General features: G+C 47.6%; 2 protein-coding genes across 4 annotated transcripts in view; both read left to right on the top strand.

The window, feature by feature from the left end:
- Positions 1-17,684, top strand: part of GPATCH1 (G-patch domain containing 1) — a 47,941-nt gene extending 30,257 nt beyond the window's left edge. The window contains exons 12-20 of the mRNA XM_021930975.2: positions 590-768; positions 1,353-1,480; positions 2,936-3,072; positions 3,418-3,584; positions 4,891-5,104; positions 7,419-7,526; positions 12,786-12,883; positions 14,279-14,424; positions 17,488-17,684. Of these exons, the coding sequence (XP_021786667.2) occupies positions 590-768; positions 1,353-1,480; positions 2,936-3,072; positions 3,418-3,584; positions 4,891-5,104; positions 7,419-7,526; positions 12,786-12,883; positions 14,279-14,424; positions 17,488-17,518 (1,208 nt within the window). The 3' untranslated portion in view covers positions 17,519-17,684. The remainder of the gene's footprint in view (positions 1-589; positions 769-1,352; positions 1,481-2,935; positions 3,073-3,417; positions 3,585-4,890; positions 5,105-7,418; positions 7,527-12,785; positions 12,884-14,278; positions 14,425-17,487) is intronic.
- Positions 17,685-19,286: 1,602 nt separating this feature from the next.
- The window catches only part of WDR88 (WD repeat domain 88), a 44,450-nt gene continuing 36,084 nt past the window's right edge, over positions 19,287-27,652 (top strand). Inside the window, exons 1-2 of one of the 3 annotated variants that reach the window (XM_031659686.1) lie at positions 19,287-19,797; positions 25,015-25,125. In XM_031659686.1, coding sequence (XP_031515546.1) covers positions 19,522-19,797; positions 25,015-25,125 — 387 coding nt within the window. In that variant the 5' untranslated portion in view covers positions 19,287-19,521. The remainder of the gene's footprint in view (positions 19,798-25,014; positions 25,126-27,652) is intronic. The other 2 variants (XM_031659688.1, XM_031659687.1) reach the window with 2 other exon arrangements.

Raw genomic sequence — 27,652 nt, 5'->3', positions numbered from 1 at the left:
GACCAGTCTGGGCAACATAGTGAGATCCTACCTATATTAAAAAAATATATATATATATATATTTTTTTTTTAAAATATAAAAATAATATATATATTTTTTTTGAATGGAGTCTTGCTCTGTTGCCCAGGCTGGAGTGCAGTGGCAGGATCTTGGCTCACTGCAATCTCAGCTCACTGCAACCTCCACCTCCCGGGTTCAAGCGATTATCCTGCTTCAGCCTCTTGAGCAGCTGGGATTATAGGTGTGCACCACCATGCCCAATTAAGTTTTATAGTTTTAGTAGAGATGGGGTTTCACCATGTTGGCCAGGCTGGTCTCGAGTTCCTGACCTTAAGTGACCCACCTGTCTTGGCCTCCCAAAGTGCTGGGATTACAGGTATGAACCACTGCGCCTGGCCTCATTTTTTTTTGAAAAAGCACAATTTTGAAGGAAAGAACAGTATTACCTGCCAAATACCTCACCATTCCCATAGTCATAAAAATAAGGATAAGGACTTAGGAAATATACAGTGGTGCCCAGCAGATGTTCTCTTGTAAGCCCCATGTTTTTCTGAGAAGTGAAGACGCTTCCTGTTCTCTGCCCCGCAGATGCTCTGGAACGCTGTCTGGACCCCAGCATGACAGAGTGGGAGCGAGGCCGGGAGCGGGATGAGTTTGCCCGGGCAGCCCTGCTGTACGCGTCTTCCCATTCGACCTTGTCCTCTAGGTTCACTCATGCCAAGGAGGAGGATGACTCAGATCAGGTTGAAGTCCCTCGAGACCAAGAGGTCTGTTGTCATCATGTCCCTTACCTGGTGAACTTTAATATTAAAGCACTGCCTAGCCAAAAGTGTTTTTTCTTTTTTTTTTGAGATGAAATCTCTCTCTGTCGCCCAGGCTGGAGTGCAGTCGTGCGATCTCAGCTCACTGCAGCCTCCGCCTCCTGGCTTCAAGCAATTCTCCTGCCTCAGCTTCCCAAGTAGCTGGGATTACAGGTGCTCACCACCACACCCATCTAATTTTTGTATTTTTAGTAGAGATGGGGTTTCGCCATGTTGGCCTGGCTGGTCTTGAACTCCTGACCTCAGGTGATCCGCCTACCTCAGCCTCCCAAAGTGCTGGGATTACAGAGATGAGCCACCAAACCCAGCCGAGCCAAATATTTTTAATCCCTCGGTGAGAAGATCAAAACATACATGGTATAGGAGAATAAGAAACCATTTTATGCCTAGTTTCCAATGTACTGGAGCAAAAATGTTATAGCACAAACTTTTTTCACATTTCTAGAAGATTGCTTGAAAATTTTAAATGGGAGAGCAGTCAGGTCTATGGTGCAACCACTTGATGAAACAAAATGCATGTCTTTTCCCAGAATGATGTTGGGGACAAGCAGTCGGCCGTGAAGATGAAGATGTTTGGGAAGCTCACCCGAGACACGTTTGAGTGGCACCCTGACAAGCTGCTATGTAAGAGATTTAATGTTCCCGACCCTTATCCAGAGTAAGTTGGACAAACCTTTACATCAGTACAAAATGTATTCTTGAGATTAAAGCTAATTTTCCCCTTACATACTCATATAAATTCTTGTTTTTTCTACATGAACGTATTTGTATGTCTCTGGATATTACAAATCTACACATTTTATAGATTTGCTTTGATAAATTACTTCTATAATTTGTTACTAAAACGAAATCCGGATAGCAAACTTTATTCCCTACTGAAGCTATGAAACTCAGCTATGTCAAGTTACAAAAGCATTATGCCTCTCTCATTTGCCACCTTCTTAATGCTGCTCCTGTGGTTTACATTTACAATGTTACTTATGTTTTTAAGTTATCATTATAAAAGTTAAACACTTTCTTATTTGATTAATAACACTTCAAGAGGTGGGGTGTGGTGGTGCACACTTGTAATCCTAGCTTGGGAGGCCAAGGCAGCAGGATCGCTTGAGCCCAGGATTTCGAGGCCAGCCTGGGTAACATAGTAAGACCCCATCTCTAAAAAATCAAGCAAACAGGAGACTTCAAGATAGTAGGCCAGGTGCAATGGCTCACACCTGTAACCCCTGTACTTTGGGAGACTGAGGCGGGCAGATCACTTGAGGTCAGAAGTTCGAGACCAGCCTGGCCAACATGGTGAAACCCCATCTCTATTAAAAATACAAAAAATTAGCTGGGTGTAGTGGTGCGCACCTATAGTCCCAGCTATTTGGGAGGCTGAGGCAGGAGAACTGCTTGAACCTGGGAGGCGGAGGTTGCAGTGAGCCAAGATTGTGCCATTGCACTGTAGCCTGGGTGACAAAACGAGACTCAATCTCAAGGAAAAAAAAAAAAAAAATAGCATAGGTAGTCAAACCAGACTGTCAGAAACTTTAGGTATATTTTTATCAGTGGAACTTTTCCTTAATGGAAATCCATTTTCAAAGTTAAATTCTTGCCCTTATCATAATAAGGAAAAACTCATGGGACCTAAAGTCAGTCACCCAGATTCTCGAACTGCTTTGAGAAGTGAAAGCATCTTAGGGGACTTCTTTTTTCTTCTTCTTCTTTTTTTTCTTTTTTTGAGACGGAGTCTCGCTCTGTCGCCCAGGCTGGAGCGCAGTGACCGGATCTCTGCTCACTGCACGCTCCGCCTCCCGGGTTCACGCCATTCTCCTGCCTCAGCCTCCTGAGTAGCTGGGACTACAGGCACCCACCACCTCGCCCGGCTAGTTTTTTGTATTTTTTAGTAGAGACGGGGTTTCACCGTGTTAGCCAGGATGGTCTCGATCTCCTGACCTCGTGATCTGCCCGTCTCGGCCTCCCAAAGTGCTGGGATTACAGGCGTGAGCCACCGCGCCCAGCCAGGGGACTTTTTAGTCATGCAGAGGAGGTGGAAAACTTGAGAGGAAAGTTTTTCAGGAGGTGGATTTTGTCCTACTGGTTGTTATTAAAGTGATTCTTTTTCAATTCCCAGTTCAACTTTAATTGGCTTACCAAGAGTGAAGCGTGACAAGTACTCAGTCTTCAACTTTCTGACGCTCCCAGAGACAGCTTCCTTGCCCACCACTCAAGCACCAAGGGAAAAAGTATCACAGCACCGAGGTCCCGACAGTGAGTAGGGCATCCTCGGGGTCTCTGATTGACCAGGGCCTCAACCCCTAGCCTGTAGGAAGACAGAATTAAAGGGTAGTTTAGTCCTAATGATATGAATGGTGCATATTCTCTCTCTGTTGAGGGAATTCCTCTTATTAATAACTTAGCTCATGTTGTAATGGTCCAGATGTTTACTCCTTGGGGTTGGGGCTCTGTCTCTGCCTCTGCCACCTACCTCCCCATCACCCCCCGCACGGTGCCAGGCCCTGTAGTAGGCACGCTGACATTCTGAGCGAGTGAAAGGGCAGTGGTGAAGAGCTTGCCTTTTCCTTGCTAATGCTGGAGTTATGTCCTACCTTTCAGAATCAAGAAAACCATCCAGATGGGATACCTCTAAACAGGAAAAGAAAGAAGATTCCATTAGTGAATTTTTAAGTTTGGCTAGATCAAGAGCTGGGCCACCTAAACAAGAGTCCAGCCCCTTAGTAAACAAAGAGGAAGAACGTGCACCAGAATCATCCACAAATCAGGTATTTGGGGCTTCCAGATTCTCTTTGCCACACTGACTGTGGTGGCCCTTGCTTTTCTCTTTGTTGAAACTTTCTCCTTGTGACTCACCAGTAGAGGCAGCCAACTATTGATCCATTTCCCCTTAAAGGCCATGTGGCTTGTTTCTAACTTTTGGCTGTAACAAATAACGCTGCTGGGAGCGTTCATGTGCAGGTTTTTGTGTGAATATAAGTTTTCATTTCTCTAGAGTACAAACCTAGTAGTGGGAATCCTGGAAAATATGTACGTGTATATTTAACTTTATAAGAAGCTGCCAGACTGTATTCCAAACTTATTTTTGCCTTGTATATTTTGAAGTGCACATTTAGGATTGCTATTTCTCTCTCTCTTTTTTTTTGTTTTTTGAAATGGAGTCTTGGTCTGTCACCCAGGCTGGAGTGCAGTGGCATGATTTCAGCTTACTGCAAGCTCTGCCTCCCCTCCCGGGTTCAACTGATTCTCTTGCCTCAGCCTCCCAAGTCGATGGGACTACAGGTGTGCACCACCGTGCCTGGCTAATTTTTGTGTGTTTAGTAGAGATGGGGTTTCACCATGTTGGCCAGGCTGGTCTCAAACTAGGATTGCTCTTTCTTGGTGGGCAACATAGTGAGATTCTATCTTTACAAAAAATTAAAAAACTAGTTGGGTGTGGTGGCATGCACCTGTGGTCCCAGCTACTCAAGTGGCTGGGGTGGGAGGATCACTTGAGCCCAGGAGGTCAACACTGCAGTGAGCTATGGTCACACCATTGCTCTCCAGCCTGGGTGACAGAGTGAGACCCTGGCTCAAAAAAACCCCCAAACAAATTATTATTCCTCTGTACATAATGAGGTGAATTGACCCTTTTTTTCTCCTAGCTGCTTCCAAGATTTTTACTTGGTCTTTGAATTTTAGCGGTTGTATTGTGATGTATCTGGGTGTGAATTCTTTTGAGTTTATTTTGTTTGGGGTTTGCTAAGTTGCCTGAATCTGAGTTTGGAAATAGAACAGAGGCACGGTGCTCTACTGCATTTTTGGGGATCCTTTATGCTTCTGATTAATGACCAGTCCGTGAGAGATTTCAGCTGCTTAGACCTCATCAGCACATTCTACAGTTGTTGACTCAGAAACACCACAAAAATAAAAGCTATGTGAGTGATCACTATTTAGTTGGGTGGTGTGTGGCTATGGATACCCATATACATGAGCATAAACATAAATATGTGTGTCTAGGAGTGTATTCTAGAATGTCTCCTCCCTTTTACCCTTGCCTCTGTATCCCTGACTCTTATTTCACTGTCAATACAGACAGTCAACAAAGGTGTGGACGCACAGGCTGAAGAAGGGAGCCGCCCATCCATGGACTTATTCAGGGCCATCTTTGCCAGCTCCTCAGATGAAAAGTCCTCATCCTCCGAGGATGAACAAGGCGACAGCGAGGACGATCAGGCAGGCTCTGGGGAGGCCAACTTCCAAAGCTCCCAAGACACTGACTTGGGGGAAACATCATCCGTGGCTCATGGTATGTCAGTATTTCAGACTCAAGGATCTAAAGAAGAAGACAATGACTCTGCAACAGCGTCTTAAACCCAGATGATTAGCAATGATATGTAATCTTTTATATAAATACAATTTTTTTTTTTTTTTGAAACAGGATCTTGCTTTGTCCCCAGGGTGGAGTATAGTGGCGCAATCTTTGGCTCACTGAGGCCTCCACCTCCTGGGCTCAAGCAGTCTTCCCACTTCAGCCTCCTGAGTAGCTGGGACTACAGGCATGTGCCACCACGCCTCGCTAATTTTTGTATTTTTAGTAGAGATAGGGTTTTGCCACGTTGCCCTGGTTGGTGTTGAACTCCTAGACTTAAGTCATCTGCCTGCCTCGGCCTCCCAAAGTGCTGGGATTACAGGCACGAGCCACTGCACCTGGCTGATCTTTTATATTTTTAATTGAGATAGAGCAGAGTTGTTTTTTTTCTATTAGATATGTATCTCTGGTATATTTTTTGGATCACTGTGTTTGATTTTCCAACTTATCCTAATTGAGAAGAATTTAAATATAGTAAAAATTTCAGGCAGGCATGGTGGTTCACATCTGTAATCTGAGCACTTTGGGAGGCTGAGGTGGGTGGATCAGTTCAAATCAGAAGTTTGAGACCAGCCTGGCCAACACCGTGAAATCCTGTCTGTACAAAAATTAGCGGAGCATGGTGGCACACACCTATAATCCTAGCTACTCAGAAGGCTGAGGCAGGAGAATCACTTGAACCTGGGAGGTGGAGGTTGCAGTGAGCCAAAATTGAACCGTTGTACTCCAGCCTGGGTGACAGAGCAAGACTCTGTCTCAAAGAAAAAAAAGAAAAAGAAGTAACAATTTTATTTTAAAAGATAGCTTTTTTTTTTTTTTTTTTTTTTTTGAGGTGGAGTCTCACTGTCATCCAGGCTGGAGTGCAATGGTGTGGTCTCGATTCACTGCAACCTCCATCTCCTGGGTTTAAGCGATTGTCCTGCCTCAGCCTCCCAAGTAGCTGGGATTATAGGCGTGCACCACCACGCCTGGTTAATTTTTGTATTTTTGGTAGAGATGGGGTTTCACCATGTTGGCCAGGCTGGTCTCAAACTCTGGGCCTCAAGTGATCCACCTTCAGTGGGCTCCCAAAGTGCTAGGATTACAGGTGTGAGTCACCATGCCTGGCCAGAAATAACCAATGTAAACCCTTTGATGTATAGTTTTCCAGACTGTTTTTCTGAGATGGAGTCTCTCTGTTGCCAGGCTGGAGTGCAGTGGCACAATCTTGGCTCACTGCAACCTCTACCTCCTGGGTTCAAGCGATTCTTCTGCCTCAGCCTGCCAAGTAGCTGGGATTACAGGTGTGCACCACCATGCTCAGCTAATTTTTGTATTTTTAGTAGAGATGGCGTTTCACCATATTGGCCAGGCTAGTCTCGAACTCCTGACCTCAGGTGATCCACCCACCTCAGCCTCCCAAAGTGCTGGGATTACAGGCGTAATCCCAGTGCCTGGCTAGTTTTCTAGACTTTTAAAATTTTTATGTCTCTTCTATCTGAACATACAGTGATCTGTTTAAAAAATAAGATTATTAACGTGAATATGATCATTTATCTTCAAGGTTTTTTCTTTTTTTTTTTTGAGATGGAGTCTGTCGTCACCCAGGCTGGAGAGCCGAGCGGCCGGATCTCAGCTCACTGCAAGCTCCGGCCTCCGGCTTACGCCATTCTTTCCTGCCTCAGCCTCCCCGGAGTAGCTGACTACAGGCGCCCGCCACCTCCTCGCTTTTGTATTTTAGTAGAGACGGGTTTCACCGGTTAGCCAGGATGGTCTCGACCTCCTGACCTCGCGGATCCGCCTGGCCTCTCGCCTCCCAGCTGGGATTACAGGCTTGAGCCACCGCACCGCCAAGCGTTTTTCTTTTGATAATTTGCTTCGAGGAACTTTGTGTCCCGTGAAGCCTTCATGCATGGGACATAGTCTTACACTCCTGATGGTTTGTGTTGTCGTTTCAGATAGCCCCTTTCTTTAAATAATACTTGCTTTTCAGGTCTTGTGTTAGGCTATGTGCCCACAGGTACACTCGGCACTCTGTACCTCAGCCATTGGTGCCCTTGGTCACAGGCGCCCTCATGTGACTGACTTCCAGCTCCGGAGTTCACAAGGGCAGCGCCGGGGTCTGCATGTTCACTGCTGCATCCTTAGCACCTGGCAGCAGTGAAGTGGTGTGGGCAAGCATACGTTATCTGGTGGCAAAAGACATGAATGAAAGACTCAGAGACATGAACATGGGGCAGGCAAATGACATGAACACCCTGCTGTTTTTCAGCTCTCGTGCCAGCACCCCGGGAGCCGCCACCTTCCATCCCGATACAAAAGATGCAGATAGATGAAAGAGAAGAGTTCGGCCCACGGCTGCCTCCCGTCTTCTGCCCCAGTGAGTGCAGAGCCCTTTGGTTCACCCATTTTTATCAGTGTGTGACTGCCCTGAGATGGGGACAGTGTGACTTACAGCCAATCAAACACACGCGCTTGCTTCTGGTTTATATGTTTTCGGTCACATTTTAAACCCGTTGTCTCCACCTAGTGCCTAAAATGATAGTTGTTTCTGTACAGCTTCAGAGACCTCCAAACTTTATTTCCTTAGCTGCCACATGTTTACAGGAGGGTCCTAAGTATCTTAAGTTTTGTTATAGAAATATAAGTTTCCCAACAGAGCTAAAAGAAAAAGAGGCTGGCCGGGCGCAGTGGCTCATGCCTGTAATCCTAGCACTTTGGGAGGCCGAGGTGGGAGGATCATGAGGTCAAGAGATCGGACCATTCTGGCCAACATGGTGAAACCCCATCTCTACTAAAAATACAAAAATTAGCTGGGCATAGTGGTGCACGCCTATAGTCCCAGCTACTCGGGAGGCTGAGGCGGGAGAATCGCTTGAACCCAGGAGGCGGAGGTTGCAGTGAGCTGAGATTGTGCCACTGCACTCCAGCCCAGGTGACTGAGCGAGACTGTATCTCAAAAAAACAAAAGGAAAAAAAAACAGAGAGAGAAAGAGGCTGCAGCCAGGCACAGTGGCTCTAGCTGGGCGGGTGGCTCACGCCTGTTATCCCAACACTTTGGGAGGCTGAGGTGGGCAGATCGCTTGAGGTCAGGAGTTTGAGACCACCCTGGCGAATTTGGTGAAACGCCATCTCTACTAAAAATATAAAAATTAGCCGGGCATGGTGGTGTGTGCCTGTCATCCCAGCTACTCAGGAGGCTGAGGCACGAGAATCACTTGAACCTTAGAGGCGAAGGTTGCAGTGGGCCGAGATTGAGATTATGTCACTGCAGTCCAGCCTGGGTGACAGAGCGAGACTTTGTCTCAAAAAAAAAAAAAAAGAAAAGAAAAGAAGAGGCCAGGTGCGGTGGCTCATGCTTGTAATCCCAGCAATTTGGGAGGCCGAGGCAGGCAGATTGCTTGAGCCCAGGAGTTTGAGACCAGCCTGGGTGACACACAGAGGCCCATCTCTATTTGAAAAAAAAAAAAAAGGCCAGGCGCGGTGGCTCACGCCTGTAATCCCAGCACTTTGGGAGGCCAAGGTGGGTGGATCACAAGGTCAGGAGATCGAGACCCTCCTGGCTAACACAGTGAAACCCAGTCTCTACTAAAAATACAAAAAAATTAACTGGGCTTGGCGGCATGTGCCTGTAGTCCCAGCTGCTGGGGAGGCTGAGGTAGGAGAATGGCGTGAACCTGGGAGGCGGGGCTTGCAGTGAGCCAAGATCCTGCCACTGCACTCCAGCCTGGGTGACAGAGCAAGACTCCGTCTCAAAAAATAAATAAATAAAAATTAAAAAAAGAGAAAAAGAGAAATTTAAAAAATAGTATACAAAATTGGAGGGGAATTGCAAGGAGAAGAGTATTTAAGACTCTTATTTATTTAAAAATTTTTATTTGTTTATTTATTTTTCAGACAGGGTCTCACTCTGTCACCTAGGCTGGAGTGTAGTGGTGCTGTCATAGCTCACTGCAGCCTTGGACTTCTGGGCTCAAGTGATCCACCCACTTCAGCCTCCCACTGTGCTGGAATTACAGGTGTGAACCACTGCACCCAGCCAAGCCTCCTTTTATTTTTTTTTTGAGATGGAGTTTTGCTCTTGTTGGCTAGGCTCCAGTGCAATGGCACAATCTCAGCTCACTGCAACCTCCGCCTCCAGAGTTCAAGCGATTCTCCTACCTCAGCCTCCCGAGTAGCTGGGATTATAGGCATGCACCACCATGGCCAGCTAATTTTGTATTTTTAGTAGAGATGGGGTTTCTCCATATTGGTCAGGCTGGTCTCGAACTCCTGACCTCAGGTGATCCACCTGCCTCAGCCTCCCAAAGTGCTGGGATTATAGGCATGAGCCACTGCACCCAGCCGCCAAGCCTCCTTTTTACTTTAGCTAATGTAGCAAATACAATAAAATGGTCCTCTCAGAAGTGAATACAATCTGTCCCCCATTGTGTTCCCCAAGTATCTGTCAACAACTTCTATTCAATGCCCTCTTAAATCGGCATGTCAAGTTAAAACATTTAGACTTGTTTATCATCTCTTTGAGGGCTAGGTTAACAAACATCTGTAACATGGCCCAGATATATAAATAACATATAAATTCCATTATTCACTTTATAGTTTCCCATGGTGTCCATATATGAATACTGGTTTGGTTAGCTAACTGCTTTCAAAGACAGGATTAAAAAGCAGAGGAAAAAAAGTACGAAGCTTTGACAAATTGCAGTGAATGTATTTCTTATTTGCTATAGTTGTTCAGCACTTTTGTTTAATTTTGTTTTGTGTTGAGACAGTCTCACTCTGTCACCCAGTCTGGAGTGCAGTGGCGCGATCTCGGCTCACTGCAACCTCTGCCTCCCAAGTTCAGGTGATTTTTCTGCCTCAGCCAATGGAGTAACTGGGATTACAGGTGCCTGGCTAATTTTTCGTATTTTTAGTAGAGATGGGGTTTCACCCTCCACCTCCTGGGTTCACGCCATTCTCCTGCCTCAGCCTCCTAAGTAGCTGGGATTACAGGTGCCCGCCACCACGCCTGGCTAATTTTTTTGTATTTTTAGTAGAGACAGGGTTTCTCTATGTTAGTCAGGATGGCCTCGATCTCCTGACCTCGTGATCCACCCACCTCGGCCTCCCAAAGTGCTGGGATTACAGGTGTGAGCCACTGCGCGCGGCCTCTTTAGTTTCAAATTGGTGTCAGCACTTGAAAGCCAAGTCTTTTATGTCCCTTTCCCATAATGTCTTTGATACCCTTGTGATAGTGACTTAATTTGGTCTATAGGTTATTTAGGGAAATGATTTTTGAAAAAAACTAGTGTTAAAAAAAAGTTTTGGGCTGAGTGTGGTGGCTCATGCCTGTAATCTTAGCACTTTGGAAGACTGAGGCGGGAAAATTGCTTGAGTCCAGGAGTTTGAGGCCAGCCTGGGCAACATAGAGAGATTGCATCTCTTAAAAAAATAAAAAAGAAAAAAATTAGCCTGGTGTGGTGGTGCGTGCCTGTGGTCCCAGCTACTCAGGAGGCTGAAGTGGGAGGATTGCTTGAGCCCAGGAGGTTGAGGCTGCAGTGAGCTATGATCCCACTGCTGCACTGCAGCCTGGGTAACAGAGTGAGATGCTGTCTCAAATAAATAAATAAATAAAAGGCTGGGTGAGGTGGCTCACACCTGTAATCCCAGCACTTTGTGGAGGCCAAGGTGGGCGGATCACCTGAGGTTGGGAGTTTGGGACCAGCCTGACCAACATGGAGAAACCCTATCTGTACTAAAAATACAAAATTAGCCAGGCATGGTGACACATGGCTGTAATCCCAGCTACTTAGGAGGCTGAGGCAGGAGAATCGCTTGAACCTGAGAGACGGAGGTTGGGGTGAGCCAAGATTACACCATTGCACTCCAGCCTGGGCAACAAGAGTGAAACTCTATCTCAAAAAAAAAAAAAAGAAAAAAATTAAAAGAATTTTGGAAAAATAAAAAGTTTTGGGACGTCGAATTTTGAAAAATCTAGTTGGGCATGGTAGCTCACACCTGTAATCCCAGCACTTTGGGAGGCTAAGGTCGGAGGATCCCTTGAGTTCAAAAGTTTGATACCAGCCTGGGCAACATAGGGAGACCCTCATTTCCACAAAAAAATAAAAAAAAATTAGCCGGGTATGGTGGTACATGCCTGTAGTCCCAGCTACTCAGGAAGCTGAGGTAGGAGGATCATGTGAACCCAGGTCAAGGCTGTCATGAGCTGTGATTGCACCATTGCCCACCAGTCTGGGTGGCAGAGCGAGAGCCTGTCTTTAAAAAAAAAAAAAAACCACCAAAAAACCCACAAAGAAACAGGACTACAAAGTTACAGGCATCTGTTTAACTGAGTTGAGAAAATATTCACCCTTACGAAACATCTTGAAACTTTTATTTTTCTTTTTATTTATTTATTTATTTTTTGAGATGGAGTCTTGCTCTGTCACCCAGGCTGGAGTGCGGCACAATCTCGGCTCACTACAACCTCTGCCTCCCGGGTTCAAGTGATTCTCCTGCCTCAGCCTCCCGAGTAGTGGGGATTACAGATGCATGCCACCACGCCCGGCTAATTTTTGTATTTTTAGTAGAGACGGGGTTTCACCTTGTTGGCCAGGCTGATTTTGAATTCCTGACCTCAAGTGATCCGCTCACCTCAGTCTCCCAAAGTGCTGGGATTACAGGCGTGAGCCACCGTTCCTGGCTGAAACTTTTCTTTAGGTGAAAAAATTGATTTAATGACTTTCACTGCTTCTACTATTGTGAATTTTTGTTGATTTGGTCACCCGGAAATTAATGACCTATGAAAATGAAAACATTTTGGTCTGAATTTGGAGATGGAGAATTGAGGCACATGCAAATTCTTTAATGATTTTTAATGATTATATACATTATTATTTTTTTTTAATTAGGTAGAGATAGGGTCTCACTATGTTGCCCAGGCTGGCCTTGAACTCCTGAGGTCAAGGATCCTCCTGCCTGGGCTTCCCAAAGTGTTGGGATTACAGGCACGAGCCACTGCTCCCAGCCCATTATGTTGTTTTGATAGTAGTTTTTTCAGTGTTTCCACTTATAAGACAAATTCTTACAAAATATGTTTTTGTAGACAGAGGACGATGTAAGAAGAGCTAACATTTAGGTGCCAGATTCTGAGCTTTGGGAATCACGGACATGGCCCTGTCTAGTCTAATCTGTGTCCCTAAAAGGATCAGGATTCTTATGGTCCCCATTTTGTAGTTGGGGAAACTGGGCCTGGGAGAGGTTAGGCGATGTGTTGAAGACCACAGTGCTGGCAGCAGAGCTGAGTTCCAATTCTGGTCTGTTTCTCAGCTTATCTGACAATGTTGAATTACAAAAGGCTTGTGGGCTTTCTGGTCTGACTTTATCTGCATCTGGCAGCTGGGGTCACAGCAGGATACTGATTGGATCACACAGGTCTTTGTTGAGGTCTCTGGCTGCTTTCTAAATACAGCTCTGCAAGGTGGTGTGCTAATCTGTTTCTCAGTGAGGCAGAAGCTAATCTGAGGGCAGGAGTTCTTCCTCAGTGTTCAACGTTCCATCTACACTAGATGCCTGATTCAGCCATTTAGGAGCTTACTTTTGGATGTCTTTGTTTTCACCCTCTATAGGTCCTGTGTTTATTACCTTTGTGTTTCAGATGCTCGTCAGACACTTGAGGTTCCTCAAAAAGAGAAACATAAAAAGAACAAAGACAAGCACAAGGCCAAGAAAGAGCACAGGCGGAAGAAAGAGAAGGTGAGAGACTTGTGTGTACCCCAGGATCAGTGTGGGGTGGGACCCATTGGTCAGCCCCCAGGAGTGTCATATACCGCAGTTGAAGAGCGGATCTGGTGGCCAAGTCACAGTTCTTTCTGAGACTTAACAGAAATGTCGACATTCAATGCAAACCCTTGATTTTTCAGAAACATTTTCTTTTGCACGTAAACCGCATCATCCTCCCCCTTTTTCTTTGAGACGGAGTCTCACTCTGTTGTCCAGGGTGGAGTGCAGTGACTCATTCTCGGCTCACTGCAACCTCTATCTCCTGGGTTCAAGCAATTCTCCTGCTTCAGCCTCCCAAGTAGCTGGGACCACAGGTGTGTGCCACCCGCCTAATTTTTTGTATTTTTAGTACAGACGGGGTTTTACCATGTTGGCCAAGCTGGTTTTGACCTCCTGACCTCAAGTGATCTACCTCCTAAAGTGCTGGGATTACAGGCATGAGGCACTATGCCCAGCCCTTAAAAAAAGTTTTTTGTGAACATTAAAAAGTAGAAAAAAAGGGCATTTAAGGATCTTAGAGCAATGGATATTAAATAATAAAACAATTTCTAATTTATTCAATATTAAGTGAAGGTATTATTTTCAGCATTTCTCAGCTACTTTGTCTTTATTACAGTTTGAGATTTTAGTCCATCACTTGTCATTTGAAGTAGAAGAATTCGAATGGAAGGCAGGCACGTGCTTCCACTGTTGACGTCTCTTATTTCATCATCCATGTCTTCTTTTGGATTACAGCACAGACTTTTAATTAGGTTAATGTTCTTGTCGGGTACCCAAAGTAGTCTGGACTAGCAGCTGAAGAAATTAGAAACAGTTGTCTTGCTGGCCACCAGAAGGAAGCACTCCCATGTATAGAGGATGACGGGTGTTCCCTCCTAGTGAAAGGAAGAAAATGTGCGACAGCCAAATCTGTGTGTCCTTACCAGTGTATCTGCTGTTTGGTAACCTTCTGCCAGTTTCTTCCTTATGGTTTTCCTGTGTGCCCATCATCCTGACATGAAGTTTCCCAGGAGCCTGACACAATAAACAAGTCGGGTTCACTGGAGGTGGCACAGGTCACCACGCATAAAACGTGTGGTGTCACGTCTTATGACATCAAGTGTTACGATGGGTCCTGTCTGCGCCTCCTTGGTTCTGCTGTGTTTGTTGCTGGAGGCACAGCTGGGTCAGGGTGCACAGTTGAGAGGGTTACAACCGTCTGCCCTGTGCTGTCTTCTTAGGCTGTCACTCTCACTCGCTCTAAATGAGGTTTAAACTTTTTTTTTAATGACTCCATCACTGCAGCCTTGTTAACCTTTCATTGTATTGAATGAAGGAAGAAAAAATACCTTTGTTTCCCCCTGCCACTATTTATTTTTTTTTTTACAGAAGAAGAAACACAGGAAGCACAAACACAAAGGCAAGCAAAAGAATAAAAAACCAGAAAAAAGTAGTAGCTCCGAGAGTTCTGACAGCAGTGACAGCCAGAGTGACGAGGAAACGGCAGACGTGTCGCCCCAGGAGCTGCTGAGACGGTGGGCAGTGGGAGATGGAGGGTTTTTAAGAAACCTTTAGAGGCTTACTGAGTGCTTGATGTGTTTGCTTAGAGGCAAATATCAGAAATGAGAAAGTGGTAGGCCTGGTGGAGTGGCTCACGCTTATAATCCCAGCACTTTGGGAGGCTGAGGCAGGAGGATCGCTTGAGCCCAGGAGTTTGAGACCAGCCTGGGCAACGTAGTGAGACCCCATCTCTACAACAAGAACAAAAACAAATTAGCTGGGCGTGGTGGTGCACAACTGTGCCTCCAGCTATTTGGGAAGCTGAGGTGGGAGGATCCCTTGAGCCGGGGAGTTGGAGGTTGCAGTGAGCCACAGTCGTACCACTGCACTCCAGCCTGGGTGATAGAGCAAGACCCTCTCCCTAAAAGAAAAAATAATGTGTGTATTAACTAGGCTTTTTAAAAAGTTTGAATATCTAATTATGTAAGTGATAAGTGAATATATTATCATTATGAAAATTCAGACCTTACAGCCAGTGCTTAAAGGAGCCCTGACCAGTTCTCCAGACCTCTACTTTCTCCATAGTAACTTCTGCCATCAGTTCCATATGTAACCTTTAAGAACTTTTTTGTGCAACCACACACACATACACACACACACACTCACATACATGGACGCACATACACATTGTTTGTTTGTTTTTTTAGATGGAGTCTCGTTCTGTCACCCAGGCTGGAGTGCAGTGGTGCAATCTTGTCTCACTGCAACCCCTGCCTTCCGGGTTCAAGCAATTCCCCTACCTCAGCCTCCCAAGTAACTGGGATTACAAGTGCCCACCCCCACACCCAGCTAATTTTTGGTTTTTTTTGTTTTTTTAAGTAGAGACAGGGTTTCATCATGTTGGCCAGCCTGGTCTCAAACTCCTGACCTCAGGTGATCCACCCACCTTGGCCTTTCAAAGTGCTAGGATTACAGGTGTGAACTACCATCCTGGCCTATATACAGATTTTTGTGCACATTTTAAATATAAGTAATATAATGTATATAGCATATAGTCATAGGGTATGAATTTTATTTTATTACAGGCTCACGCCTGTTATCCCAGCACTTTGGGAGGCCAAGGCAGGCAGATCATGAGGTTAGGAGATCGAGACCATCTTGGCTGACACGGTGAAACCCCGTCTCTACTAAAAATACAAAAAAATTAGCTGGGCATGGTGGCAGGTGCCTGTAGTCCCAGCTGATGGGGAAACTGAGGCAGGAGAATGGCGTGAACCCGGGAGGTGGACCTTGCAGTGAACCGAGATTGCGCCACTGCACTCCAGCCTGGGTGACAGAGCAAGACTCTGTCTCAAAAAAACAAAAACAAAAAAAATTAGCCAGGTGTAGTGGCGGGCGCCTGTAGTCCCAGCTACTCAGGAGGCTGAGGCAGGAGAATGGTGTGAACCCGGGAGGCAGAGCTTGCAGTGAGCCAAGATCGTGCCACTGCACTCCAGCCTGAGTGACAGAGCGAGACTCCGTCTCAGAAAAAAAAAAAAAAAGTCTTTTTTGTAGAGATGAAATCTCCTATGTTGCCCAGACTAGTCTCAAACTCCTGGCCTCAAGTGATCCTCCTGCCTCAGCCTCAGATGTGAGCCACTGCACCAGACTACTCTTGCCAATTTCATCTTTATTTGGAAGAGGGTGTTGTGTGAACTCTTTGAGCGTCTGGCTTCTGAGATTCCTTCAGATGATCGTAGGCTGCAGTGAGGGGCTTGTAGTCACTGCTGTGGAAGAGTCCTTCTTGTGAGCACACCACAGTGTGTTTATCTCTTCTGTTGTGTGGATACTGGGTTTTCTACTTTGAGGCTGTGGAGCAGGGATCTGCAGCCAGTGTGACTCAGCTCTGTTTTAAATAGAACTGCCACGAACATTCCTATATGTATGAAATTCAGATTTAGGCCAGGTGTGGTGGCTCACGTCTGTAATCCCAGCACTTTGGGAGGCCAAAGCGGGCAGATCGTGAGGTCAGGAGATTGAGACCATCCTGGTTAACATGGTGAAACCCCAAACCTGTCTCTACTAAAAAAACTAGCCGAGCGTGGGAGCACACGCCTGTAGTCCCAGCTACTCAGGAGGTTGAGGCAGGAGAATCGCTTGAACCTGGGAGATGGAGGCTGCAGTGAACCGAGATCGTGCCACCATACTCCAGCCTGGGTGACAGAGACTCCGTCTCAAAAAAAAAAAAAAAAAATTCATATTTAAGATTGACAACTTGGGGGCTGGGCATGGTGGCTCATGCCTGTAATCCCAGCACCTTGGGAGGCCAAGATGGGAAGATCGCTTAAGCCCAGGAGTTCGAGACCAGCTCGGGCAACATAGGGAGACCCTGCCTCTATAAAAAAATTAAAAAAAAAAAAAGACAACGTGGATGCTTTGGGCCCTGGAGTGAATATATTTTAGTTCCTTCTCAAGGGTCATGTAACAGATGCGGTAGGTGATTGAAACTGAAATTAAAAATTGCTTGTATTCTCAAGGCTAAATAAGACTAGGGAAAAAAGTTGCTTTTATAAATGGTCTTAATACGAGGTGTGGGTGAGTGAGTCTGTCTGTGTTTTCAGGGTAATAGAAGAAGCATTTTAAGAATACAGATTGGCCGGGTGCGGTGGCTCATGCCTGTAATCCTAGCCCTTTGGGAGGTTGAGGAGGGCAGATCACGAGGTCAGGAGTTCGAGACAAGCCTGGCCAACATGGTGAAGCCCCGTCTGTACTAAAAATACAAAAATTAGCTGGGCGTGGTGGTGTGCGCCTGTAATCCCAGCTACTCTGGAGGCGGAGGCAGGAGACTCACTTAAACCTGGGAGGCAGAGGTTGCAGCGAGCTGAGATTGTACCACTGCACTCCAGCCTTGGCAACAAGAGTGAAACTCCATCGCGGAGGGGGAAAAAAAAAGCACAGATGAGGCAGTACTTCATTGTGGGTTATTGTGAGTGCATTTTATCGGTGCAGATATGCTGCTGTGATTTGGGGAGGCCTGGCATTCTCAGCCTTCACAGAGCTGTTTGGTTTTTCACTTGTAGCTAACTTTCCATTTCTTTCTTTTCTGTTTTCTTTTCCAGGCTGAAAAGTCTTCCGCTAAGAAGGCAGTAATTGAATGCTGCACTGGCTCGTCCTAGAATCATTTCTCCTCCATGATGGAAGCCCAGTGATTGTTCAGTTAACGCATTGTACAGAGTGTATTTATATGTAAATTCCTGCTGTAAAATAATCTTTAAAACCTTGACGTTTCGAAGACTGCCTTGAAAGGTCGTAGAAATTGATTTCTATTTTTAATTTCAGTTAGTGTCAGGGGAAAAAAAATCCAGACTGAACAGTTTAATTAAAGTGGAATTTTTAAACAATTTCCTGGGATGTTAAAAAAGAAGTTAAAAGTGAAGGCTTCTCTCTGGTTTTGTGATGAAGACAGTCTGGACTCACTGAAGGGCAAGTGTGTGAGAGGGGGCGGTTGCGGCCCCTCCTGCCGTTTCTTGGGAGTGAAGCTCTTCCCTCTTTGGGTGACTGGGTTGCTGCTGGTACCCGGGAAGCCCCATGGGAGGGCAGAGCCAGGGCCTGGCAGCGGGCCTCATCCTCTCAGAGTAGATGTCACTAAAGTGTCTGAGACAGGCAGGGAAACCAGGTGGGAGAATGTACACCCACAGCCTGGGTTGCATGGCTGCAGCTCCCTGCTCTGAGGCCGTTTCATGTGCACCAAGGAGACCTTTTCCAAAAATAAAGTGCAGACCAGGTGTGGTGGCTCATGCCTGTAATCCCAGAGCTTTGGGAGGCCGAGGCAGGAGGATGGCTTGAGCCCAGGAATTCCAGACCAGCCTGGGCCACATGGAGACCCTTGTCTCCACAAAAACTAAAGTACTGAGCCTTTGTGTTTTACATTATGAAAGTAGCATCATAGATCACAACGATTTTAAAAGCAGAAAGAAGGAAGAGGCCGGGTGTGGTGGCCCATGCTTGTAATCCCAGTGTTTTGGGAGGCCGAGGCCAGCGGATCACTTGACACCAGGAGTTCGAAAACAGCCTGGCCAGCGTGGTGAAACCTTGCCTCTACTAAAAATACAAAAAAAAAAAAAAAAAAAAAAATTAGCCAGATCTGGGGAGCATACACCTGTGATCCCAGCTGTGTGGGAGGCTGAGGCACAAGAATCCCTTGAACCCTGGAGGTGGAGGTTGCAGTGAGCCGAAATTGCACCACTGCACTCCACCCTGGGTGACACAGAGACTCTTATCTACACACACACACACACACACACACACACGAAGAAAATCACTTTTAGTTTTATCATCCAAAGATGACACCCTTCAATATTTTGAATCACTCCACCCTGTGCTTTTCCAGCTATGGGGCTGTTATCTGACTGGTGGTAGCATTTTATTCCCTGTTACTGTTGTTGGGGTTGTGACAGATACTTCCCTCATGCTATTACAAATGTTGCAAACCCGCCCCTAATAACTATCTTATTTCGTGCAGGGGCTACCCCATAACTTATTGACCTTTTCTATTTTGACCTGAAGTGGGCTGGCCAGGAGCTGTACCCAGGCAGAGGACATGAAGAAATTGCCCTGTGACGGAGTCAGGGAAACCACAGGGGAAGGCTGGAGGCTGGGGCACTGGTTTTGCTGGCTCGGCCTGGTTCCCAGAATGCAAAGCCCATTTTTCTTTTTTTTGCAACCTCCGCCTCCTGGGTTCAAGCCATTCTCCTGCCTCAGCCTTCCATCTAGCTGGAACTACAGGCGCACGCCCCCATGTCCGGCTAATTTTTGTATTTATTTTATTTTATTTTTTTTAGTAGAGACGGGGCTTCACTAAACCCTGCCAGGCTGGTCTCAAACTCCTGACCTCAGGTGATCCGCCCGCCTCGGCCTCCCAAAGTGCTGGGATTACGGGCATGAGCCACTGCGCCCAGCTGCAAAGCCCATTTTTCTATGGGTAACCTGTGCTGCGCGGGGTGGCACCATATTTCACCCAGCGGGTGAGGAGGCAGCGAAGTTGCGGGCCCAGCATAGCGCGCGCCTCCCAAGTGCTTGGTGCAGGCGCGGGCGCGCGGCGCCACCGTTCCCATCTAGGCTTGCGGGCGGCCACCGGCGGGCAGGGCTTCGAGATGGCCTCGCCGCGGCGGTGCTCCCCGACAGCCCCGGACAGGGAATGCAAGTTGCCGCCACCCTCGGCCCCTGCCGGCGAGTATCCTCCCGGCAAGCTGTCCTGGGGAACCCTGGCGAGGGCCTTAGGCCGCTTCAGGCTGTCGATCCCGCACACGCGCCTGCTGGCCACCCTCGACCCCCTGGCCTTGGACAGGGAACCACCGCTGCAGCTGTCGCCTGAGAAGCAGCAGATGCCGGAGAAATTGATTTGGGGCGACCAGGAGCCTCTCTCCAAGGTCAGAACCACCGCGGGGGACAGTGGCCTGTTCCCCACACGTGAGGAAGGCGCTCGGGCTGTCGGGGGAACCCATGGAAAACCCACCTGGCTTCACCAGGGACCCCAGAGAGTCCCTAGGCCCATTCCCCCATCTGTGGTACATCAGTGGGAAAAGGTCAGATAGCCGAGCAGGGCCTGCTGGAGATGCTGGCGGGGGCTCCCCGCACTGCCACCTGCTGGGGAACCAGGACTCTTGGCTGGGAAGAGGCTCTGCGCCTCCATGAGCACCCTGACCCCACCTAGACCTTACAGTCTCCGTAGGACCATCCACAGTGATGCTCCTAATTGCAGCCCAAAGGTGGGTGGCTCAGCTCTCCCCCTCCAGGAGATAGAGTTAGCGTCAGAAGAAACGGGAAACTCAAAATAATAATTAATAATAACAACAATGAATTGGGCCAGGTAAAGTGACTCACAACTGTAATCCCAGCCCTTTGGGAGGCCCAGGTGGGTGGATCACTTGAGCCCAGGAGTTTGAGACCAGCCTGGGCAACATAGTGAGAGGTCATCTCTACAAAAAATAAACTTAGCCCAGTGTGATGGGGCGCACTTGTGTTCCCAGCCGCTTGAAAGGCTGAGGCAGGAGGATCCCTTGAACCCAGGAGTTTAAGGCTGCAGTGAGCTATGATTGCATCACTGCTCTCCAGCCTGGGCAACAGAGTGAGACTCTGTCTCCAGAATAAATATATATATATGCTGAATATATATATTCATAATATATAATATATAAATATATATTTATACATAATATATAAATATATATATAATCTATATGTGTGTGTATATATATATAGAGAGAGAGAGAGATAAAAACTGGCTGGGTGCGGTGGCTCATGCCTGTAATCCCAGCACTTTGGGAAGCCGAGATGAGCAGATCACTTGAGGTCAGGGGTTTGAGACCAACCTGGCCAACATGGTGAAACCCTTTCTCTACTAAAAATGCAAAAATTAGCCGGGCGTGGTGGTGTGTGCCTGTAATCCCAGCTACTGAGGAGGCTGTGGTGGGAGGATCACTTGAACCCGGGAGGCATAGGTTGCAGTGAGCCAAGATCATCTCACTCCGTCTCAAAAACAAAACAAAACAAAAACCCAATAAAGAACATTCTCAGTAAGTAGCGTTTCACGCTTGGCCTTGATTTAGTGCACTCACATGCAGATGTCAGAGTATGTTTTTAGTAATTTCCTCGAAATCTCTGCCTGGCTTCCCAACGTGTTTAAGATGAAGTCTGGTGATCTGCCTGTGGCCTTCCAGGCCATTTCAAATCTGGCATGTCTCCATGTTCTCCTCCCCGGTCCCCCTGTCTTGCTGACCTACAAGCAGATCTGGCCTCAGGGCTCTCGGCAGGTCCCTGCCTCCACGGTATTGCGCTCTTGGGGAGGCCCTCCCTGACTGCCCGTCTAAAGTAGCAGGGGCCACTGTCTCCTCTGTGCCTCTTGCCATGGCCTGACATCCCCGTTTTGTCCTCAAGGTGTCATCTGGCTGCCAGCAACTGACACTTCAAAGTTGGAGACTTTGCTCCTAGGTGGCTGCTGAGCGGCAGCATCAAGTCCAGGCCCCATGGGGGTGGAGGTTCTCTAGGTTTATTTGTGGAATACGTGAATGAATGCTACACATAGAAGAACCGTTTTGTTTTAGCCCAAATTCTCTGTCCTCTGCATGAGCTATGTCAGCACCTCTGAAATGTAATTATGTGTTGGAGACTTCTCTCTGCAACCCCTGGGACCCCTTTACCTAGTGGATCCCAAGGGACTGTGTGCAGAAAAAAACCTGAAAGGAGGGCCCCAGAAAAGCCTGTGGTGGGGGTAGTGGAATGGTTTCTCCCTCTTGCTGACGTTTTCCCATGATGGAGTTCTAGGGGGGGGTGTGTGTGTGTTTTCCTATTTTTTAAATTAAATTATATATTTTTAAAATTATTATTTAATTTTAATTTTGATTATTTATTTATTTATTTATTTTTATTTTTAATTTTTTTGTAGAGAGGGAGGTCTCCCTGTGTTGCCCAGGCTGGTCTTAAACTCCTGGCTTCAAGCAATCCTCCTCCTTGGCCTCCCAAAGCGCGGGAATTGCATGCGTGAGCCACTGCACCCAGCAAATTTAATTTCAATTTTTAATGATAGTTCGGTTTTCCAAATGAGAGGGATAACCCAAACCCTGCAGGAGCGGCGGGGGCTGGGGTCGACAGGGGCGGGGGCGGGGCGGGAGGGACTGGGGCCGCTCCTGGGGTAGGGAGCCGTTCCTGCACGCGCGGGGTTAGCGAACTCTACCGGAGAAAAGCCCAGTCCCAGCTCTCCGCGCTCCCTGGCAACGGAGCCCGTGTTCCCCCGCTCTGGAGGCCCGAGCCCATGTTCCAGTGTCCCCGTGTCCCCGAGTCCCCTAGAAGCGGGGTATCCTCTCATCCCCTGCATCCTCACCTGCGCTTCCCGAACACCCCGCACATCAACACCCCGCATATCACCTGCAACCCGAAGGCCACCGCCGCCCTGAACCATCGCATCCCCTCACCCCTGCCCTCCTGCCGACTCAGCCCAGCACCCTGACACTGCCTTCCAGGCCACACCCCTCGTCTTGCCTCCAACATTTCCCCCACCCCTACGCTTCCACAACTCAACCTGGGACGTGTCGCCATGGGCGGGCCGGGGGGGAAACACTTCAGGCTTCCGCGCTCCGTCCTCTTTTTTTTCTTCCAGTTTTACTGAGATATAATTCACATACCATATAATTTAACCATAGAAGCTGTAGTGGTTTCTAGGGTATTCACAGAGTACTGTACTCCCCAGTTCCCCAATACCCATCCTGCCCAGACCAGGCAATTCTACTTTCTGTCCATAGATTTGTCTATTCTAGATCTTTTATAGTGATAGAATCAAGCCATATGTGGTCTCTTGTGACTGGCTTCATTTCCTTAGCATAACGTCCTCAAGGTTCATCCATGTTGTAGCCTGTAGCAGTGCTTCCTTCCCTTTTCATTACCAAGTAATATTCTGTTGCATGGCCATGACACATTTTTTTTTTGAGACAAGAGTCTTGCTCTGTTGCCCAGACTAGAGTGCAGTGGCATGATCTCGGCTCGCTGCAGCCTCTGCCTCCCAGGTTCAAGTGATTCTCCTGCCTCAGTCCCCCAGTAGCTGGGATTACAGGCACATGCCACCCTGCCTGGCTAATTTTTGTACTTTTAGTAGAGACAGGGTTTCACCACATTGGCCAGGCTGGTCTCAAACACCTGACCTCAGGTGATCCACATACCTCAGCCTCCCAAAGTGCTGAGATTACAGGTGTGAGCCACTGTGCCCGGTCAAACTGCCTATTTTTCAAAGTAACTGCACTACTTTACGTTCCTACCAGCAATGTTAGGAGGGTTTCAACTATTCACATCCTTGCCAACACTTGTTATGGGACTTTGATGATAGCCATCCTAACAGATATGACATAGTATCACACTCTGGTTTTCTTTTCTTTCTTTCTGTTTTTTCTTTTTTTCTTTTTTTCTTTTTCTTTTTTGTTTTTTAGACGGAGTCTTGCTCTGTCACCCAGGCTGGAGTGCACTGGCATGATCTCAGCCCACTGCAGCCTCTGCCTCCCAGGTTCAAGTGATTCTCCTGCCTCAGCCTCCCAAGTAGCTGGGATTAGACGTGCCCACCACCACACTCGGCTAATATTTTTTTTTTTTCGAGATGGAGTTTTGCTCTTGTTGCCCAGGCTGGAGTGCAGTGACACAACCTCGGCTCACCGCAACCTCCACCTCCTGAGTAGCGATTCAAGCGATTCTCCTGCCTCAGCCTCCCGAGTAGCTGGGATTACAGGCATGCGCCACCATGCCCAGCTAATTTTGTATTTCTAGTAGAGACTGGGTTTCTCCATGTTGATGAGGCTGGTCTCAAACTCCCGACCTCAGGTGATCCACCTACCTCGGCCTCCCAAAGTGCTGGGATTACAGGCATGAGCCACTGCGCCCGGCCACACTGTAGTTTTCATTTGCACTTTCCTGATGTGGTGAGTGATATTGAGAATCTTTTCATGTGCTATCAACTATTTGCATATATATATAGTTATATATATATATATATATATAGTTTTTGTTTTTGTTTGTTTTGTTTTTGTTTTTGAGACAGGTCTCACTCTATCGCCCAGGCTGGAGTGCAGTGACATGATCATAGCTCATTGTAACCTCTGCCTCCCAGGTTCAAGCAATTCTCATGCCTCAGCCTCCTGAATAGTTGGGATTACAGGAGCACACCATGACAGCAGGCTACTTTTTTTTTTTTTTTTTAAGTAGAGATGGGGTTTCGCCATGTTGGCCAGGCTGGTCTTGAACTCCTGGCCTCAAGTGATCCATCTGCCTCAGCCTCCCAAAGTGCTGAGATTATAGTTGTGAGCCACCGCACCCAGCCCTTGCATATCTTCTTTGGAGATATATCTGTTCAAATCCTTTGCCCATTTAAAATTTTAATTTTAATTATTTAAAGGTAGGGTCTTGCTCTGTCACCCAGGCTGGAGTGCAGTGCTGCAATCATAGCTCACTGTAACCTTAACCTTCTGGGCTCAAGTAGTCCTCCTGTCTCAGCCTCCTGAGTGGCTGGGACTACAAGTGTGCGCCACCATGCCTGGCTCATTGTCTTTTTTTTTTTTTTTTCCAATTTTGTACAGACAGTCTCACTGTGTTGCCCAGACTAGTCTTGAACTCCCAGGCTCAAGCAGTCCTCCTGCCCCAGCCTCCCAGAGTGCTGGGATTACAGGGATGAACCATTATGCCCAGGCAGAATTTTTTTTTTCCCAGATGGAGTCTCACTCTGTTGCCCAGGCTGGAGTGCAGTGGTGCAATCTTGGCTTACTTCAACCTCCGCCTCCTGTGTTCAAGTGATTCTCCTGCCTCAGCCTCCAAGTAGCTGGGATTACAGGTGTGTGCCACCATGCTCAGCTAATTTTTGTATTTTTAGTAGAGATGGAGTTTTGCCACGTTGGCCAGGCTGGTCTCGAACTCCTGACCTCAGGTGATCTGCCCGCCTTGGCCTCCCAAAGTGCTGGGATTACAGACGTGAGCCACCCCTCTTTGGCCAGAATTTTTTAAATTCATTTTTTTCCAGTTGGTTTATTGCAAGTGTTTAGAAATAAAATTAACTGTTGTACATTGATCTTGTGTCCTGCAATATGTTTAACTTATCTGGTCTCTCCTTTTTTCAGATCCCATTTAAAATTCTGAGTGGGCACGAGCACGCTGTGAGCACCTGTCACTTCTGCGTGGATGACACAAAGCTCCTCAGTGGCTCCCATGACTGCACGGTGAAGCTGTGGGTAGGTGGCCCACTGGCAGGTGCTCCCGGAGCGAAAACCTTTCTTAAGCTTAGGCACCTCCCATGTCGAGTTCCCCAGCACTAAACTCGCAGGCACTTGTGGGTCCTGGTTTGCAGGTCTTCTGAGCAAAGTGCCAGAAGGAGGGGAAGGTGAGAGCCCAGCCTGGATGAAGTTAAGGTGGCTGCTGCCAGCTTGTGGGCCTGGAAACTGTGGGAATGGGATGGAGACCTCTGGACTGAGAGCGCCACACTTTTTTGTTTTGAGACGGGGTTTTGATCTTGTTGCCCAGGCTGGAGTGTATTGGTGTGATCTCAGCTCACTGCAACCTCCGCCTACTGGGTTCAAGCCATTCTCCTGCCTCAGCCTCCCAAGTAGCTGGGATTACAGTAGCTGGGATTACAGGCATGTGCCACCACACCCAGCTAATTTTTTTTTTTTTTAGTAGAGATCGGGTTTCACCATGTTGGTCAGGCTGGTCTTGAACTCCTGACCTCAGGTGATCCACCCACCTCAGCCTCCCAAAGTGCTGGGATTACAGGCATGAACCACGGCGCCTGGCCTTTTTTTTTTTTTTTTTGAGACCGAGTTTCGTTCTTGTCGCCCAGGCTGGAGTGTCATGGCGTGATCTCAGTTCACTACAACCTCCGCCTCCCGGGTTCAAGTGATTGTCCTGCCTCAGCCTCCTGAGTAGCTAGGACTACAGGTGTGTACCACCACTCCTGGCTAATTTTATATTTTTAGTAGAAACAGAGTTTAACCATGTTAGCCAGGCTGGTCTTGAAATCCTGACTTCAGATGATCCGCCTACCTCGGCCTCCCAAAGTGCAGGGATGACAGGTGTGAGCCACCGTGCCTGGCCCCCACACCTTTTTTTCTTTTTCTTTTTCTTTTCTTTTCTTTTTTTTTTTTTTTTTGAGACAGAGTCTTGCTCTGTCGCCCAGGCTGGAGTATAGTGGTGCAATCTCGGTTCACTACAATTTTCGCCTCTGGGTTCAAGTGATTCTCCTGCCTCAGCCTCCCTAGTAGCTGGGAATACAGAGGCATGCCACCATGCCCAGCTAATTTTTTTTTTAGTAGAGACAGGGTTTCACTATATTGGCCAAGATGGTCTCAAACTCCAGCTAATTTTTTTTTTAGTAGAGACAGGGTTTCAAACTCCTAGCCTTAAGTGATCCGCCTGCTTCGGCCTTCCAAATTGTTGGGATTATAGGCGTGAGCCACAGCGCCCGGCCACCCCACACACCTGTCAGAGAACGGAAGTCTTGGCTGTGTTTGGGGCCTAGGATGTCATCTCTCTGAGTCTCCTTCTCATCTGGAAAACTGAGTTCCATCCACAGAGACTAGATGGCCAGGTCTGTGTGGTCACAGAGGACAGAAAGGTGTCCAGGCCTGGGACCTGTTCATGAGGGGTGGTTGGAAGAGGTAGGCCTGGGTTCAGATCAGCACCCCAAGGTGCGGAGGCAGGGGCACCAGGGATGGGGCTGTGATGTTCACATGAGGTTGGCAGAGGTGGCTCCTGGAGCCCTTCTGGGGTTGGCCAGAAGGCCCGGGCAGTGCCAATTGCTCAGGAGGGCTGGGGAGGAGCAGGGCTGGGGGAAGGCAGTGGCCATGAGGCCAGGCCACAGAAGGCTGTGTGGCTGGCTGGGGCTCACGGGAGAGGACAGTCAGTTCTGAGTTTTGCAGTATCTGGCTTCAGAGACAGGAGTGGAGGGAGCTGGGGCTGGTTCCTGGGTTCTGGTTTGGGTAACGGGGAAGAGGATAGCCCCTCACCCTACAGACGACCTCGAAGGAGTGCTTTCCGTGGTACTTCCTGCTAGGGGGACAGACACTACACGGAGATCCGAAATAAAGACATCAGTTGAGTGGTTCTTAGGGCAGTACAGGCAAAAGGATTTAAGGGTTTGAAACAGAGGATTTTTTGGAGACATTATCAGTCAATCCCCACTATTGTCTTTTTTTTTTTTTTTTTAAATGAATTTAAGACCATTGGCCTATATCGTCATACTTGTTCTTTTGTGAAATGGAAATGGGAGAAAATATGTATACACACACACACACACACACACACACACACAGCCACAAGGTACAATCTGTGCCAAGGCCATGCCAACTGGGCAGGAGGGTTTGTGGTGGACCCCACGTTTAGGACTTACCAGCTGTGTGACCTCGGTGGGTTGCATGACCTCCTGGGCCTCCTTGGGTCTGCCCGTGCTGCACAGGACCAGTTGTGTGAAGGGGCTGCCCCGGGGCTCAACTCACCTCCCCTCCTGCCCTCTGTAGCTGTCCTTATGGACACCTGGCCCACAGAGCCCAGAGCCTCAAGATCTTGTTAGAAAAACTACTGATTTCTCTGGGAGCCTCACTCCCACACCCCACAGGATGACACTAGAGGAATTTTTTGTTTGTTTTGTTTTAGAGACAGAGTCTTTCTCTGTCACCCAGGCTGGAGTGCAGTGGTGCAATTATGGCTCACTGCAGCCTCAACCTCCTGGACTCAAGCAATCCTCCCATCTCAACACCCCGAGTA

This window comes from Papio anubis, chromosome 20 (assembly GCF_008728515.1).
Source record: "Papio anubis isolate 15944 chromosome 20, Panubis1.0, whole genome shotgun sequence".
Classification (NCBI taxonomy): Eukaryota; Metazoa; Chordata; class Mammalia; order Primates; family Cercopithecidae; genus Papio; species Papio anubis.
The sequence above is the reverse complement of the archived record's forward strand: the minus strand, read 5'-3'. Positions and strand labels throughout refer to the sequence as shown.